This window comes from Arvicola amphibius, chromosome 13 (assembly GCF_903992535.2).
Source record: "Arvicola amphibius chromosome 13, mArvAmp1.2, whole genome shotgun sequence".
Classification (NCBI taxonomy): Eukaryota; Metazoa; Chordata; class Mammalia; order Rodentia; family Cricetidae; genus Arvicola; species Arvicola amphibius.
In genome coordinates, this window is record NC_052059.1 from 5437652 (window position 1) to 5453741 (window position 16090).

The window sequence follows — 16090 nt, forward strand, 5'->3', positions numbered from 1 at the left end:
TCCTGAATGTTGGCGGCATAGACCGAGACACTAGCAATGAAAAGTGCAGGGAATGGGTTTGGGAGAAATTGCAAGGGGTGTGACAGATAAAGTATGAGAAGAGGGAGGAGTCCGACCGCGTTGGTTTTTAAGGTGAACACTGAGATGCATGGATGAGACCCGGGGAGAAGAAGACTTGGAAGAGGGTTCTCTTTGAGCATGTGACCTCGCCTGTCCCTGTGGCCTGGCCCTGTGGCACTGGCCCTCCTACTCTGGGGAACTCTAATGTGGGGAAGTCTTCAGTGAAAAGTTTGCTGGCCACAGGCTCAAAAGCAGCATCAGAGGAGATCCACCAGAATTTGCAAGTGTGGTCAGTTGAGCAGCTTTCTGTAAGGATGACGCAGGCTCCCAACTCAGGGGCTCCAAAAGATGTGCAGCCTCTATTTTCAGAGATGGGGGTCTTAGATTCTGCTCTGTTCACCCAAGTTGAAACTTCAGTTGTATTCTAGAACTTCTGTTCACACCTCAACTTTCAGTTCAGTCGAACACCAGTGTTTCTGTCAGCTCGATCACTGTGACAAAATACTGAAGATAATCAGATTTTTAAATGAAAGCTTTGATTTGGCTGAAGATTTGGAAGTTCCCGTCTGATTGTTTGGTTCTGTGAAGCAGTGCATCATAGGGGGATGCACAGCCAAGCCTAGCTCTCTGTACATGGCCAAGGTGCAGAAGAGCAAGGGAGGAGCCAAGATCCCCCACTCCCCTCCAGGGGCACACCCTAATATCCTAACTCTCCCTGATAGCATCCACCTCCAACAAGTTCTACTGAACCCAATTAACACCACCCCAGTCAAAGTTTGAAGCTGTTTTTGCTCTAGAAATACCTGCTCCTTCTCTAGAAAACACGTACACACTTGTCTTAGTTACTGTTCTGTTGCTGTGTAGACACACCATGACCGAGACAGTTTTAGAGGCTAGTCCATGCTCATCTTGATGCTGGAGTGGTAGCTGAGACCTTTACATCCTGATCTGCAGGCAGAGAGAGGGAGGAGGATACTGGGCCTGGTGTGGACCTTTGAAACCTCAAAGCCACCCCACCCCCAGTAACGCACGTCTTCCAACAAGGCCACACCTCCTAATCCTTCCCAAATAGTTTCACTAACAGGGGACCCAGCATTCAAACATAGGAGCCTATGGGGGCCGTTGTCATTCAAACTATCACATCATGTCAACCAACCGCACAGCCTAATGCACCAGAGAGCAGGATCCAGGCTCAGGGAGTGGCCAGGGAAGTGATGCTGCTGAAGGCCAGAAGCAGCAGCGTGTCCCCATGAAGTTATGTGATTACAAGTGATTAACGTGTAATAATTCCATTTCATTGCTTCGGTGAATACGCCACAAAGGCGGATGGGTATGGCTGTGTTTACTGTAAGTGAATCCAACAAAAGGCTTGTTGGGAAACGACTGTGACCTAATTAATGGCTTTGTTTATGTATTGGCTCTCCAGAGGGATTCTTAACCAGTTTTGGTTCATTAAGCACCGTTAATGTGTTAGGCTTAGAATCCTATTCTATGAAGATGTTCTTCCCACTCTAACTTTATTAAGCGTGTTGTAGTCTTTATGACAGCTAATTTAATCACACTCATTTGCTCAGTTTCCACAAAACAACGGAGCAGGGCAGACAATTAGCCTCCTTCTCCCGATGCTCAGCACTATCTCCACATTAAAAGCAGCTTCCTCTCTCTCGTGGTTTTTTGTTTTTTTTTTTTTTTTTTTTTTTTTTTTTTTTTTTTTTTTTTTTTTTTTTGGATTAACTGGGTACCTGACATCTGCCTTTCCTCCCGCCAGAAGCAGTGTTCCCTTCCTGTCCCTGCACACCTATGTCCTCACAGCTCTGTAGGTTCTCCCGGTAGCAAGAGAGAGAGGGATGCTTGGAAAGGGGTACAGCTATCACCCCTGCCTGTGTGAGCCTCCCCCTCTGGTGGCAGTCAGGGAATTCTTGGGGATTAAATGGTAGAGAACCACAGGCTCAGAGACTCGGGTTGTGGCTCCTTGTTGACAGGCCACACTGTGGTCTTATAATCGTTACCTTTCTTCTTAGTTGTTTTCCCAGGGAAGATAAGGCCAGTCGATGTAGCAACACACCCCACTAGGAACGCAGACCACTGGCGACTGTAGTAACACACCCCACTAGGAACGCAGACCACTGGCGACTGTAGTAACACGCCCCTCTAGGAACGCAGACCACTGGCGACTGTAGTAACACGCCCCTCTAGGAACGCAGACCACTGGCGACTGTAGTAACACACCCCACTAGGAACGCAGACCACTGGCGACTGTAGTAACACACCCCTCTAGGAACGCAGACCACTGGGGACTGACTGGACTTTTATTCGGCTCTGTTTTTGAACCTTTGCGGAACTTTTTTGATAAGCGTACTTGGTCAAAATTAGGTCATTGAAGAAGAAAAGAAAGAAAACAAAAAACAAAAGATGTTTCTTCAAAAATGTGCTTATAACTTCAGGTCAAATGTTTAGGGTGCAACTAACTAACTTGGAAGCTCGGATTCCAGGAGAAGAAGTGTGAGAAGGCAGGCGGGGAGGCGGCGAAGACCAAGGTTTACTTCCTTATTACGCAGAATAGAAAAGTCGTCATTTTATATAAAGCAGTTTGATTTACCTTACTTAGTCTTTTGCATGGGAGAGACCTATATTTTATAATTGCAGTGTCTTTTTCCTTTTGTTAATGTCGGAAGGCGTGGTTATGCCCTGTGGATAAAGTGGATTAAATTATTTTGAAATGGGACCATCTCGTTTTCACATCTGGGAGGACGACTGCCTGGACTCTGCAGAGATGTAGGTCTGATAATGCGTCTCCATGAGCTTACATAACCATTTGGCTCATGCAGGAGAATCTCTATGTCCTTAACCTGCTGGATGGCAGTGGGCATTTTGAAGTAGTTCTTGGAGAGACCTAGGGTTGAGGCATTGCTGTCACATAAGTGTTAATGTGCGATTTGGGCCCAGGAAGGGAGGGGATCTAAGAACGTGCCAGGAGACTGTTCTTATTAAACACATTAAGAGAAACATGAAAATTGCACTTTTTTTTCTATTCAGGGAGAGCCATGTCGAGTGGATTTCTGTTTGTTTATTCTGGAAAATCATCTAGACCTTTGGTCACATTGTCCATATAATGACTGAGGATCCAAAGTTCTCTTCCTGGCTCCCTGCCCCATGTACACCCCAACTTCCACTCCAGCAACCGCCTGTCCCTCCTTCTTTGTCCTTCCCAGTATTTAACAGAGTCGGTGCCTTGAGTCCTTGAGTCTAAGCTCTGTCTTGCCCACAGCTGTCGGTTTGAAGCATGTGGAACTCTTGAGTCCTGCTCTCCCGTCCTGCCTCATCGCTCTCAGAGATCGCTGCCCTCTTTCTCCTCCTGTCTTCTCACGACCCTGAGATTTCACGTCCTCTGACTTTGGTTTTCAGCCCCTGCGCATTGAAAACGGGGTCCTTGTGGGTAGTGCCAGCCCCTGGCGACACCACAGTGAGCTAGAGACAAGCCTGCCCTGGGATGGGTGGCAGTGCGTCTCAACCCTGCTCATGTTGTGTGTCCAGATCTGCTTACTGGTCCAGTCCACTCCTCTCCCCTGTCCTCGATAAGACTCTCCCTCGGAGGCTGATGCTGTCAGCTCCAGCTTCCTTGTCATGCTGGGTGTGTGTGTGTGTGTGTGTGTGTGTGTGTGTGTGGTTCTGTTGTTTTGTTTTGATATCTTTTGTGATGGTTGCTTATGGTTGCTTGAATGTTTTCTTTTTTTGCCTGTTTTGGTGACAGGCTCTGTGAAGGCTGGGTGGAGACCTGTCTTTTCCTCTTCCACAGTAACTAGCTTAATGACAGGGATGCAGTAACTGTGTGATCAAAACGTGCTGAGTAAATACACAGTAAATAAGGTCACCTGAATTGCCTTCCATTATGTTTTGGCTGTACATTGCTCTTTCCTTATTAATCCTGAAAATTAAATTAGAACAAAAGTTGGCTTTCTTCACTGGGGACTGAATACCAGGCATACAGAATGTAGTGTAGAACCTGAATCTTTAGTACGATAAAATTGCCATGGACAGTGGACAGGTGACATGTTTCTGCCTCTAAGTATATATTTTTGAGTCAGTTAAAGTTATCATGTTCAAATGAAAAGGTATCTTAGAAATGTAATTGTTTTACTTTCTCTTTGCTGTTTTCTTTTATTTATGTCTGATAATAAATGTTTTGTGCTGGAAACCGAAGTGGGCTAGTCATCTTGTTCACCTCCAAGTCTCCACCCCTCAGATGGTGCTGCCATAGAATGCGCAGGCAAAAGGGAGATGCTGGCTTGTTTGTCTCATTTGTTTGGGGAGTCAATGGTGATGATGTTAGAAGCCATGAGTAGTCAAGCCATGCCCATTTTTATTTTACTTTTCAAGTATAGAGATTGAGACTGGAATGTAGCTCAGCTGTCAGAGTTATTACATAGCATGCATCAAGCCCTGGGTATGATCTCACCTAACCATACAAACCAGCTGTGATGGCTCACACATGTAACCTGAGCATCGGAGAGATAAGGGCAGAAGGCCATAGCAACTCCAAGTCCCAGGTGTGCGGCCATACCTTGGTCTACAGAAGACCCGGTTTTTGTTGTTTTTATTTGTTTACTAATTTTATGTGTGTGGTGTTTTGCCTGCGTGAATGTCTATGTACTGCATGCTTTCCTGGTGCCCGTGGAGACCAGAAGGGGCCAGTGGATCCACCACAGCTGGAGTTATAGACAACTGTGAGCTGCCATGTGGGTGCCTGGGATTAAACTAGAATCCACGGCAGCTTGTACTCCTGACCACCAAACCACCTCTCCAGGCCGGACTCTGCCCTTCACAAACCAAGCAAAAACGTCCTGTGCAGAAATGGCCTTTGTCATTGGTCTCACTGACACATATCAGTGTGTCATACCGTGTGTGTGTGTGTGTGTGTGTGTGACCCACCCCATGTTGGTGCTGAGAACCAACGTGGGTCCTCTGCAAGGGTTGTGTATGCTCCTGACCCCTGAGTCAATGTCTTCAGCCACAGTCGGACAGTTTTTACTTGGAGCCGTAGGACAGAATTGTGGGAATTGCTTATTTTGCTGATAGAGTTTGAGCTCAAGGCCCCTTTCATACGAAGCACACCCTCTACTATGGAGAGATACATTTCTAGCCCTAGAACTTATATGAACATTTGTGAGATAACACTTTGGAAATGTCAACTACAACAGAGTCCTTAAATACGGTTTCCATATACATTATCACAGGGCTAGAGGATAGCTCAGCCTGGGCTCAGTTTCTAGTGACACACACACACACACAGAGACAGAGACAGAGGAGAGAAGAGAGAGAGAGGCATACCTACAGACATACACATGGACACATATACTCAAGGACACACATGGAAACACACATGGACACATGCACATAGACATACACATGGACACATACATTCAAGGACACACATGAACACACACAAGGACATGCACACACGGACACATACAGGGACAGACACGGACAGGCTTACATACACATGGATGGACATGGACACATGGACATCATCCACACAGGGACACATACATACACATAGTTAGAAATAAATAAGCATTTTTAAGTCATTAAATTTCTCAACACACTAAATTAAACTTTATTAAGTTAATACAAAGAAGTCCCCGAAATATTTTTTACCTACAGTCTTTCTGTCACTTCTGTTCCAAACCCTCCTGCCTTCTGAGAGTGTTTTCTGGCTGGACCTTCACAAATGGGGGTCAGTTTTGAGATGGGCTGGTCTGCGTAGCCTCCGTGTGTCTCAGACATTGTGAGGTGTGGGGAAGGAGTCGCTGTTTTGCATTTCAGTACGTTCAGTAGGAGGCTGGAGTGGGACAAAAGAGCAGTCGTTATAATTACAGGCAGTCGGTACAGTTCGAGAACTCAATGTCTGCCTCTGAAGTGTGGTTGTGAGTTTGCTTTTGCAGAACAGAGAGTTCATCATTTTGTGAAGTAATTTGACTCATTTACTTAGTCTTTAGCATAGGAGAGACCTGTGTTTGAACATTGTGATTTTCCCCCTTCGTTAACGTCAGGAGGAGTGGCCATACCCTGTAATGCAATGCTTAAGTAAAATTACACATTCGGGGCATCTAAATTGGCATGCCAAATTATAGGACATTTTAATTATTGTGTGGATGTGACAGATTCAATTATTCTTGAACTCTTTTTGAGAAAGCTGCCCTTAGCAGCAATTCACAGTAGTAAACAAAAGATTAATGGGAAAATACCCTTTAGGAGACTCAATAAATGTTTCCAATTAAATACCATGGGCCAAATTAACTGCAATATCTAAATGTGGAAAACAACCCATGCCCTGCTTAGAGTTTCAGCATATTCTCTTAAGATGGATTTATTCTAAATACAACCTAAATGAAGAACTAACTACCACTTAGCATCGGGGCTGTTTCCCTAGGTGCGTCATTTGGGCCAATTGTCTCCAACTCTCTCTTCTGTCTGAAACCATTAGCCAAAGCCACTAATAAGTAGAGATGCAAGGTGAAGAGCGTCTCCCGCCACCTTTCCGTTTCCAGTGTAGATTAATGAGCAGTCAAATGGCTGCAAGGCAGGCATCGAAAGAGAGAAGGAAGCCAGGAAAGAAAGGTCAGCAACAGATACCTGGGCTCTGTGCAGCTCCGACTGGGCTGCCGTCGTGGGCTGTGTGGATTTGGGATCGCCGGAATTCTAGGCTCAGTCCCTTCATTGCTTCTGTAGGTGTGTCCAGAGAGAACTGGGCTTTCTGGCGATGTCTTCTGTGCGCAGCGGTGGTGCCAAAGCTGCTTGTGCTCGTCGGTCACACTGGAGATAACAAACCACAGCTTAGCCTTGCCTATGATCGCGTTTGGTGCATAGCCCACCTTGCCAGCATCCTAAATAAAATCTAGAAGCCCATGATTCTCCAGCAACCGCTCAGATTCTATCAAAACAGCTTGGCAACCTTTCAGGCCACTGTTGTTTGGCTTCCTTGACATTACCCACATTCTAAATAAACTGAGGTCAACTTTCCTCAGTCCATAGATTTCCTAGCTCTGAATATATGTGTATGTATTCCAAAGCTCAGAGTCTGAGGCTTTTAACAGCACTAATAACAGCCCCCCCCCGCCCCCGTAGCCTTGAGAGACTATACAGAGCAGCAGACAGCTGAGAGCCTATAATAATAGTCTAGAACTTCCATTTTTCTAACTTTCCTGCAGCATTATAATAATAAAAGGTCAGGTTAGGCCTTTGTTTGTTTCATAGCTCAGGGGAATCAAGCCTTTCAAGAACCTTCCAGGCCTACCACCCAGATAGACAGTCTGTATTCTCCCCGGCCCAGCCCCTTTTCGAAGTATTGTCTGCGTTATAATAAGTTGCTGCAAGACATTGTGTCTCAGTGGGCTTCTTTCTGCTGATCCCCAGGTTTTGGATTCAGGAAGACTGAGAGAATATGATGAGCCCTATGTTTTGCTACAGAATCCAGAGAGCCTCTTCTACAAGATGGTTCAGCAGCTGGGCAAGGGGGAAGCCGCTGCCCTCACCGAAGCAGCAAAACAGGTGAGTTTGCCTGGAGTCTTAATTACGGTGTGTCTCACCAGCTCCCTCCTCGCCGTTCGGCACCAGGGATCTGGTAAAGAGCACCGTGTGCCCTTTTCAATTATAAGCCTCTGGAGACAAAGCTCCGACACGTCCAGGGTTGAAGTCAGGTCTACCAGGACTTGGCAGGAGCGTCAGGGAGGGCAACGTGTGCGCGCACACGCATGTGCAAGCAGGCGTGCCTAAGAGGGAGTAAACCTAATTGCAGACTCATGAAATTTCTTTCTTATATCTTATTGATACTTGACACATTGGCAGTGAAGGTGTTGTCGGGGTACATCCAGGAAGTTAGAGAGGGGTTAGGTGAGCATAGAGTATTGCTTGTTTTAGAAGGATCTACCAGAGAAACATCTAGGTGGCTTTAATTCTTTGCTTTATAATTTTTAAAGAATACTATTATATCTTTCCACCCCATCTTCATCTATAATATATATATATGAAGAACACATATTTATATATTTCCATAAATATGTACATCTTTGGCCTAGTGTGTGAAGGTAGAAAAGGCCTTAAAGACATTCAGGTTGCACAGACCGTCCCAGCACAGACGATGCCACACGGGTAACTTTGCTTTGGTTTAAAGGACTGAATGCCATGCATTCTGCTGTCGTTCCTCATCTCCAGATGCCACAAGAGGGGTCCGTTCTTTTCCGTTATTTCTCAGATTTTTGAGCACCAAGGGCAGAATAAAATTGCTTGGGTTTGTGTGACATTTATTTGTCTATTAAAGATGACAGAAGGAGAAAATAAGTGACTGGAGCCCCCAGTCCGTGCGAGCCATTCCACCTAAAGCCTAAGTCCCCTTGTATCACTGCCGTCTCCTCGCTCTTTAGACAGGAGGAGAGTTGGGGTGCCATCGGGGGGGATTAGAGCACCTGCCTAGAATGCACGAGGTCTGGATGTGTCCCCAGCACCTCAAAACAGGGAGGGGGAGGGTCTGTGTCCTCTCATATGCCACCACCGCCCGGCTGATCCTAGCATTTTTATAATAGATGATTTAACCCATTTACATTTATTGGAATCATGGGTTTGCTGTTACACTTTACTTTCAGTGCTTTTCATGTGTGTATCATTTTACCTTGGTCAGTTTTATAAAGCTATTTTTCCCTATTCTCCTTTAAAGTGTTAATTCCCACTTATTTTGCTTGCTCACTCAATCCTGTTTTTGTGTCTCCCTCTATTGCTCTTTTCTGCGGTAATAATCTTCGTGCTGCCTTTGGTATGCCGGTCATTTCCTGATCTTTTCCTTGTCCTCTTCGCTGCTGACCTCTGTTAGTTAGGTTTTATCTCAGCTCTCGCTTGCTTATGCTTCCAGGGCTCTCAGTCTCTGCATAGTTGGTGGCCCTCTTGAATCTTCTTCCCTGTGTTGGTGATGTTTTCCCATAGCTGTTGTGTGCTCACTGAGCATTCCTCAGCATCAGTCTGTCTTGTTCCTTTCTGCTTTTTGTCTGTTTTACAGAGTGCATACCACTCTTTTCATTACCATTACTGCTTGTCACTTTGGGTGGGTTTTTTTCCCATATCACACAGCTGCAGGCTGGCTGTGGACAGAACGCTGTTTCAGATGGGAGAGTCTATAAGCTCTTTTTATTCCTCTGTTTTTTTTTTTTTTTTTTTTGATGTGTAAGGTGATTTTTCAGAGTATAAGAATTTGATAATCTATTGTTCAAAGCAGGACTAGGCCCTCTAGTATTCTTTAACGTGACAGTACTACCAGGGATGGAGTTTAACGTTAGACCTGCTGTAACGTTGAGGAACATGAGGCTTTGAAAACTACCATGAATGAACCAGTTATTGAGAATAAACTCAGTCTTGAGTCTGAATTCAGCACACTGAGTGCTGTCTTCTGAGTGCAGTGTAGATCAAAGCCCCTGTTCTTCTCTGCCCATGAAAGGAGGGCCTGTTGCTCTGTGCTTTAGAAGACGCTGTTCCCATATGGTATCTTGATGGACAAGTTAATGGCGGATCTTTGTTTCCGTCCACATTAGAGAACCTCTGAACACATTCTAAGAGAAAGGAAGGAAGAGGAACAAGAGAGTCACCTCAGACTAGCGCTTTCTGGCAATGTCTCTTTTCGTCTCTGCAAATCTTCTGCTGGGCCATTGTTACCATTTGCCTCATGAAGAAACTGAGGCAGAAAAGGCCTTCTAAGCTTTCAGAGCTGCCAGCCAGCGAGTGCTGGTTCTGAAAGTGCCATTCATCTCCTCCCAGATCACCACAGTGGCCCTGGGACTTGGCAGAGATCCTGTGCTCTCACGGAAGGGAATCCTCCTTCCTATGAGGCTCCTCTCCATGCACTACGGGGCTTCTCCGAGCAGCCTTCCTTGACACACCCAGCACTTACCTCAGCGTGTTTCTAGCCTGCAGTTTGTAGCCGTTCATTAGTTCCTATGAGCTAAGTTTTTGTTATTTCACAGATGAGGCTGCTGGTGTGGAGGGAGTCTAGGTAGACATTACAGTCTCAGCCGTGTGTTCAGGAAAAGGACAGAGACTGGCCCCTTTTAGCCTACACCGAGCCTCCAGCTTGAGGCCCCGTAGAGAAGCCAGTCACCTTCTAGTTTCATCACCCGCTGTGAATACACACTATGACGCTGGGAGTCTAGAGACAGAACATCTTGCCTGGCGTGTGTGGATCTGTGGGTTCAGTCCCCAGCACTATATTGGTTTTTTGTTTGTTTTGGATTTATTAGGTATGGTGATAGTGGCACAAGCTATACTCCCAGCATTTGGAGGTGGAGGCAGGGGGTCAGAGTTCAAGGTCATCCTCAGCTCCATGATAGGTTCAAAGCCAGCTTGTGAGATACTTGGAACCCTGTCTCCCAAAAGAATAAAAACTAAAAAATTAAATTTAAAAAGGGATGCTAGTCTCAATCATACCATTATCCAGAATGTGTTCTGAATGTGGTGGAAGCTGGGCACTGGTGGGACACGCCTTTAATCCCAGTAGAGGCAGGTGGATCTCTGAGTTCAAGGCCAGCCTTATTTACAGAGTGAGTTCCGGAACAACCACTGCTGCACAGAGAAGCCCTGCCAAAAGAGAGAGAGAGAGAGAGAGAGAGAGAGAGAGAGAGAGAGAGAGAGAGAGAGAGAGAGAGAGAGAGACAGAGACAGAGACAGAGGAGAGACAGAGAGAGGAGAGAGACAGAGAGAGAGGAGAGAGAGACAGAGAGATAATAAACATGGTAGAAAAAGTCAAACTAGGGATTTTCTACTCCTAAAATGGTTTCTCAGCAGAACATTCCTGACTGGAAAACTGAATCCATATTTGTTAGTGGGTGTGGGTGTGTTCCTGCATGTATGTATGTGTGCACCATGTGCATGCAGTGCCCACAGGGTCCAGAAGAGGGCGTCAGATCCTCCGGAACTAGAGTTACAGGCAGTTGTGGACAGTCATGTGGGTGCTGGGAAATCCCAAGAGTAGGTTGGTGGAGAGGATGTGAAATTTAAATCATTGGGCACTGAAAGAATAAGTCCCGGCTTTGAAAGCTTGTGTTATAGGAAGAGCCTCAAGTTCATACCGGTACGATCTTCTTAAGTGACATTTCTTTTGTAAATTGACTCTTCCTTGTGGTGGTGTTTTGGGAGGCGTTTGCAGGCGACCCAAGGGCACTATACTGACTGTGGAAGTAGGTGTCTCTGTGACCTTCTCGTTGCTCATGAAGCCCGTGATCCCACGATAACTTTGTTGACTGCGCCCACGAATCTGTCGCCAGCTGGGGTTTTATAGCGTGGGTCCAGCGTGACAGGACCCAGCTGATGACGCATGTCAGCTCGCAGAGATGGCACATTTTCTGTTTTAAAGACTCAGACAAAACTTTTCACAGTTTTCTTTGAAGGAAAAAAATTGCATTTGAAGTCCTTTTTCAAGCCAAACACATCTGGAGATAAGCGCTCACAAGCCTTGACATTATTTCATTTTGTAATACGCGTCTGTCAAAGAACCCAGATATGATACAGCCGCTAAAAACTGTTGATTGTAGGACACTGAGACCTGACAGCATTTCATTTCCTTTATGTTCTGATTACACATTTATCAGAAAACCTGTATCTCTTCCTCGGAATTGGCAGAATTCAGGGATTCAAAGGCTCAGCTAAGAACTGCCCTATTATTCGGTATCATCTTCCATTTTAGAGCAGTCGCTTGGTGGGGTCATTGTTACAGTATTTGCTTCTCCTTTCATGATTGTGGTCCGCTATCCACAGGATCGCGTTTCCATAGGCCCTATGGCTGCCTTGCTGTACAAATTAAGTGCCAGGATATTTCATACGTAGACGCCAGAGTTTCAATGCTTGTCAATCAGAGTTTGTAACGTATAGGGATTACAACCTGATATTAACATCCAAACCTATTGTGCTCATTTTATGCTCGAAAATGAGAAACTTCAGTGCAGATGCTCGGTTCCCTGGCCTCTTTGTCCCCCTGTTTTTAATTTATCTCTGGGTTTTGAGCCAGTTAAAATGATTTTGCTTATCAGTTTAATGGTGTGATAAAGTGTATCTGCATCAAAGCCATCGGAGCCAAAGTGGACCTACAAGTTGTCCGGGGATTCATCCCTCCTGGGGGTCTGAACGGGGCCGACCGTCCACAGAATGTGAACTTGCCTTGCCTTCTAATTGCGCCTCATCGAGCGCTGTGATTTCCTGGGCGGAAGAGGCATTGCCTCCAAGGGGAAGTTTGGGAAAATGTACTCAACGTTCTTTTTCTGTCTGCCCCTTTTGCACAGGTGTACTTCAGAAGGAATTATCCGGACATTACATTCGCCAGCCCCGTGGCTACGAACACCTCCAATGGACAGCCCTCGGCCTTAACAATTTTTGAAACAGCATTGTGACTGCCGGGACGCAGAGCCTGTTTGGAAGGCCTCCCCCGTGGGGTCGCACTTTGTACACTACAGCAACACTCCCTTTCCGCTCTGCAGCACACCCTTCACACACGAGATGCCGGTGTCCCGTGATTTCAGGGTCTAACGAATGTCCCACCTGCGCTCTTCAAATCCGATTCCGAGGTGCCGGCCACCGGCAGCAGCCGTCCACCAGGTTTTGTGCCTTAAAAGACTCTAGGGCCGAAGCCCATTTGTTCTGTAAGCTGCCGCAAGCAGTTCGTTTCTTTCCTGTTGCCTTTCAAAGTACACTTTCCAGTTATATCAGGGACTCCATTTACTTGAAGACTGTGTGAAGTTGCCAGTGTGCCCCCCCACCTCCTTTGACATAGATAGCTAGGACCCATTACTTCCCCGCAAAGGCCTCTGCCTAAGATAGTACAGGTAAAATGAACAAGAATAAGAAAAACCAAATCCTTTCAATGGCATTGCAATAGAGAGAGACTTTCCCTCCGCTCATACATACACAAAGATATATGGCTAAAGTATGGGTGGGCATTTATGTCTGAGAAAGTAAAATTTTGCTTTCTCAGTGGGAGCCCTGCTAGGTGGTTTGGTGAAGGGAGCACAAATGTCCCTTCCGGTATAAGTTAGCGTGAGTCGGGACGGATTGTTCCTGGGCCGATGGACTCAGCATTACGGTCCTTTCCCCGGAACAGTGGCTCTCACATGGGTAGTATTCCTCTCATCTGGCCTCTGTTGACAGAAGGTAAACCTCCATGGTCTGTGTGCCTTTTGTAAAGTCCTTCCAGTGGACATGCAGAGGTCCTCATGGCATGAAAACCCAGAAAGTCGCTGCAGGCCATCGACTTTAACCGTGCTTCCTGTTCTCAGGACCCATCCAGACGCTCCACTTTCAAGAGCCCATCCAAATCAGTTTACTTCTGACCACTAATGGCAGGTCTTGGGGACCTTCCGATTAGTCAATCAACAACCACAACACTTCCTTGGACCTGCTGGACTTCACGTAACCACAGGTCTTAAATTTTCCTGGATGGTGGAAGCCATGCAATCTGTTGAGTTCACGCTACTAAAGGCTTCCCTGTCATGATTTAAGGTGAACCCTTCATGATCTGTCACAGCAAACCACCCTCAAGTTACGTATGTTAATATAGACATGCTCACAGAGGATCATGTGTGTATATGTCAATCCATATAAATACATATATATATATATATATGTACATATATATGTATCAGGTTTTTAGACTAGTTAACAGAACAAAGCCTGTTTTATAAAATGGAACCTCAAAAGCACACACAGCAAAACACCAAAACGTGGAGTGCAGTGGCCGTTTGACTCTTGGTATTCAGAAAAGTCTGTAGTTAGTGTAATAATGTCTAGTCCAATAAGTGATGTACATCTGTTTGTTAGTAGTCATGGTTACTATTTCAGGAGCCTGGGATGCAGCAATGACAATAATAAGGTCTGTCTGAATATTTAGAAATGTTTTGAATGTATATATGTTTATTTGGTCTTTAGAAATTAAAGGCAGTCATATAAGCGTGTTTCTATTTCATTTCTGTTTTTACGCCATCACAGGACAAACCAAATTCAACTGAAATAAATGGCGGTTTTCATCTCCATTCAGAGATCTGTTTATTCTGTGAGGAATTACACAGTGACTCGTGTCCTTGCTGGTGAAAGCCAGTGACCTGTTGTGAAATCAGAGACACCTTCTGCCGCCAACTGTTTCTCTTGGCCACTTGGGTACCAGACAGTCCGAGTACAGGTGTGGGCTGCAGACTGTTGGGAGCAGAGAGACCCCCAGATCCTGAATTTCTTGTAATCCCCTGATCTGAGTGCTTACAGCTGCTCTGGGCACGAGACCTTCAGGAGTTCCTGAGGGCAGAGTGGTTTCTGGTGGGTTCGGCTGGGGCGTGGCTATCTCTATATAATCTGCCCCTGAACACAATAAAGGAGGCATTCTTGGGGAATTCAAGGATGACCCGTGTCGCTGTCTTTCTGTCTGTCTGTGTCTGTGTATTTTAACCTCCTGCCCCTTGCCCAAAGCTCAGTAACTGGGCGCCAGCGCACCGAACTCAGACACGGGAGCGCGGCAGCAGACAGCCTGGAGCGGTCGCTCCTGAGGCTGCCGTAGGGGTCAGTAACTCCTTCCTAGAGGAGAATGTGAGCTTCGTCTCCAGGCTTGAACACGCAGCAGATGGTTATGGTTTTGGGTTTTCTTAAGGTGACTTTTCCCTCAAACTCACAGGAAGAATCAATTGCCATTCTGTTTTAAGCTCTGTTGAATGCTGGTTCTCAGCAAGCGTGGCCCCCAGCCAGCAGCAACTTTACCTGGGAATCGTGAAAGTGCGAGTCATCTGCTCCACTCGGATTGCACTCAGGCGCTCTGGAACCGGGTCTGCTGTGGAGATCCTGGTCTGGTTCATGAAGCTGTACCATCATTCCAGTTCACTAAAAGAGTCTCAGAACTGATGTCCTAGAACCTTAAAAACCCCTCCAGCTCCTTAGGAAGATCTCAGGGTCCACTTAGAGCTGAGCAGGAGGACTGAACAGGCGCTTCATTGATGAGACTACCCAGATGGCCAGAACTGGCAGAGGGCTCACTCTTGCTGAGAAGAGACAGTTGAACATCGCAATTGGGGCACAAAGCAAAACCCCGAGACTATCATCAGCTGCTAAAGGCCAATGAAGCAACCGGAATGCTCCTATAATACTACATGAGCCTACTCAGTAAAACCAAACAAACTGTGCCAGTGACATGGCTCAGCGGGTAGTGGCACTTGCCACTAGGCCTGACAACTTGAGTTGATTTCCTGGAACCCACATGGTGAAAGGAGAGAACCAACTAACCAACTCCTGAAAGGTGTCCCCTGACCTCGATATTGCGTGTGCATAGACACAGACACACACATAACACACACGCACACACACAAGTGAATGAATATCTAACAAAAATATCTTGATGACACTTGCTGAAGCCATAGGCCCTGTGGTTTGTGCCCTCTCGGGTATATGCACAGAAGCACTAAGAAGCACGCAGGATGTCATTGGGAACACAATTCTAAGTATTTTAGCCTGGAAATAAGTGAAATTCTCACCAGCACAGAAGCAGCAGGTACTAGAACACAGCAATAAAAACAAAGTACAGGCACAACACACAGATTTTAGGAACATGATCTCATTTCAAAGATGTCTGACCCAAAAGACTTAACGATTCCATTTATACAGAATTCAAAGCTAGTTATAACTAAACTGTAATGTACAAAGGCCTAGTGGCACTTACTTTAGGAACCTGAAACTGTTGGTGGTCAGGTGAGATGCAAAGGAAGCTTTTAGGGGCTGGAGAGATGGCTCAGTGGCTACTAGCTACTCTTCCAGAGGACCCAGGTTCAACTCCCAGTCTCCACAGAACAGCTCAGCGTCATCTGCAGTCACAGTTCCAGGGGACCCAACACATAATAAAACAAAAGAGCCTTTTGGGGTCTTTAACTTCCCGCCCACCATGTGTGTGTGTTTGGGGGTGGTTGGCCTGAGTAGTGTGTGACTAGTACTCCAGGCTTTCCATGCCCTCTGTGCCTTTAATATGCAGTACCCC

General features: G+C 46.1%; 1 protein-coding gene across 2 annotated transcripts in view; it reads left to right on the top strand.

Annotated features, from left to right (window-relative positions):
* Positions 1-14114, top strand: part of Abcc4 (ATP binding cassette subfamily C member 4) — a 210971-nt gene extending 196857 nt beyond the window's left edge. For both annotated transcript variants that reach the window (XM_038310408.1, XM_038310409.1), the window contains 2 exons: positions 7474-7608; positions 12372-14114. In XM_038310408.1, the coding sequence (XP_038166336.1) occupies positions 7474-7608; positions 12372-12479 (243 nt within the window). In that variant the 3' untranslated portion in view covers positions 12480-14114. The remainder of the gene's footprint in view (positions 1-7473; positions 7609-12371) is intronic.
* Positions 14115-16090: the final 1976 nt, after the last annotated feature.